The following is a 2,105-nucleotide window of genomic DNA, read 5'->3' as shown; positions in this document are numbered from 1 at the left end:
GGGTCTTTCTGCAGATCCCTGGCTGGCCTGACCTTGCTGTGTAGACCAGGCTGGCCTTGAACCGACAGAACTCCACCTGCCTCTGCCTCCTTAGTGCTGGCTTTAAAGGCGCGCACCACTGTGCTTTGCGGGTACCCAGCTTTTTTATAAGGGTTCTGGAGAGTGAATTCAGGTCCTCACGCTTGCACAGAACTTGCTTATGTGAATGATTTCCTTCGCCCTGTTTCTTCCCTTTGTAAAACAAAGAATAAGATTCAAGCTGCAGGCTCAGCCCAGAAGGTCGGGGTTAGAAGGGAAGCCAAGATATTTTGGTCTCTCATTTTGTAAATAACAAAACCGAGGCCAGAGAAGGGAAGGGATGGGCCCAAGGTCTGAAGCCCAGGGTGTCGTAGACACAAAGCGAAACCTGGGCATGGAAGTTCCTACCTCAGTGCTTTAGCAGTGGGGGAAGACTAATCTATCTCCTTTATCCCAGAGAATGCTTGCCCGGCACCAGCCACCATAGCCCCCCTCCCCCAAAGTATACACATCACTCATTTTATAGACAGAGGCTTGGTATGTTTTGAGATGTGACAAAGCTTGAATCAGGGCAGGGATTATGTCAAGGGACAGAAGCTAGGGAGGGCTGAGGAGGAGGTAGAGGGGAAAAGGGGTAAGCGTGATATAGGGCTGTGATTCTCCAGCCACGAGCAGGAGGGATAACAGAAGGGACCGCCAGGGACCCTCCATGGCTAGAGAGAGCCCCAGCTGAATGGTAGTCCAGCTCCACCTCTCACCCCTCCTTCCTTAGTCTCTGCAGTTGGAACGATGGCTTGGTCAGGTCACGGTGGCTGGTGCTGCTACTTGGCAGAGGGGCCGCTAAGACAGGTAGCTCTAGTCCTCCCCACCACAGAGAGCAAGTAAAGCCTTCAGGAAGTCTCCAGAGGTGTCACCCTGGCAGGGCAGAGAAAGCAGATTTGTAAGAAAAGAATAATTCTGGTCTAAATACCCCAGCCTCCTAGTAGCCATCAGCCTAGAATCTGTCACCAACACAGTTGCTGTGCCAAGGCCAGAGAGACCTCTCCAGACACAGGCCCGGTACCCCTAGAAATTGGCCATTTAGAATCTGACCCTGAAGAGCTACAGAGTATCGGCACTTCCTCTCCTTTGGAGAGCAGATTGGATCCCATCTGCCATCCCAGGTCTCCTGTCCATTCAGCCCTGCAGCTTCCCACTGAAGAGCCCGAGGCCTCCATCTTGTCTCTCACAAAGTCAGGCAAATTCCTCAGCCCTTGATGCCTACTGTTATATGGCCATTATCTGAGAGCGAGCCACACTGCACCAAGGCTCAGGCCAGCAACACGCTGCTAAGCACCGCTTACTCTGATACACCACAGAGGTCTGTCTGTAGTCAGGAAGTCAGTCTCTCCCCACTGGCACCGATCCTCATTGAGAAGGGGCTCCTCTTACTTATAAAGCTTTTGTTTTTGGAGACAAGGGCTCACGTAGCACAGGTTGGTGTCAAAATCACTACATAGTCAAGAATGACCTTGATCTATCACTACTTCGAGATTACAGGATGCTTGGCTATATTCTGAGCTGGGAATACAGCTCATTGGTAGTGTGCGTGCTTAGGATGCATGAAGCCCTAGCCTCAATTCAGAGCACGACATCAAAAAACAAATAAGAGCCTTCAAAGAGGGCCTAGGGATGTGGCTCAGTTAGACCTCTTGTTTGCCAAGCATGAAGTCCTGGATTTGATTCCTAGTCCTATAGGAACCAGGTATGGGGGCACACCCCTGTAATCCCAGCCAATAGGGGGTGGAGGCAAGAGGAAGACAGGTTCAACATCAGTTTGGGCTACAGAGTCACCTTAAGGCCAGCCTGGGCAACACAGTGTCCCTGTCTCAAAATAAGAATTTTTTTTTCCTTTCTTGTTTTTGGCTTTCTGAGAAAGGGTTTCTCTATGTTGCTCTGGCTATCCTGGAAGTCACTCTTGTAGATCAGAGTGAGTTGAGGCTAGCCTCAGACTCAGGGATCTGCCTTCCCTTGCCTCCTGAGTGCTGGGATTAAGGCATGTGCCACCATGCCTGGCTTAATGAGAGATTTCTTTTTTTTTTTTTTTT

General features: G+C 50.5%; 1 protein-coding gene across 2 annotated transcripts in view; it reads right to left on the bottom strand.

The window, feature by feature from the left end:
• Positions 1 to 536: 536 nt before the first annotated feature.
• Positions 537 to 2,105, bottom strand: part of Anxa6 (annexin A6) — a 53,451-nt gene continuing 51,882 nt past the window's right edge. For both annotated transcript variants that reach the window (XM_005350053.2, XM_005350054.2), the window contains one exon: positions 537 to 933. In XM_005350053.2, the coding sequence (XP_005350110.1) occupies positions 874 to 933 (60 nt within the window). In that variant the 3' untranslated portion in view covers positions 537 to 873. The remainder of the gene's footprint in view (positions 934 to 2,105) is intronic.

The sequence above is a fragment of the Microtus ochrogaster genome, chromosome 7, assembly GCF_000317375.1.
Source record: "Microtus ochrogaster isolate Prairie Vole_2 chromosome 7, MicOch1.0, whole genome shotgun sequence".
In the NCBI taxonomy this organism is placed as follows: domain Eukaryota; kingdom Metazoa; phylum Chordata; class Mammalia; order Rodentia; family Cricetidae; genus Microtus; species Microtus ochrogaster.
This window is presented reverse-complemented; position numbering and strand designations above follow the sequence as displayed.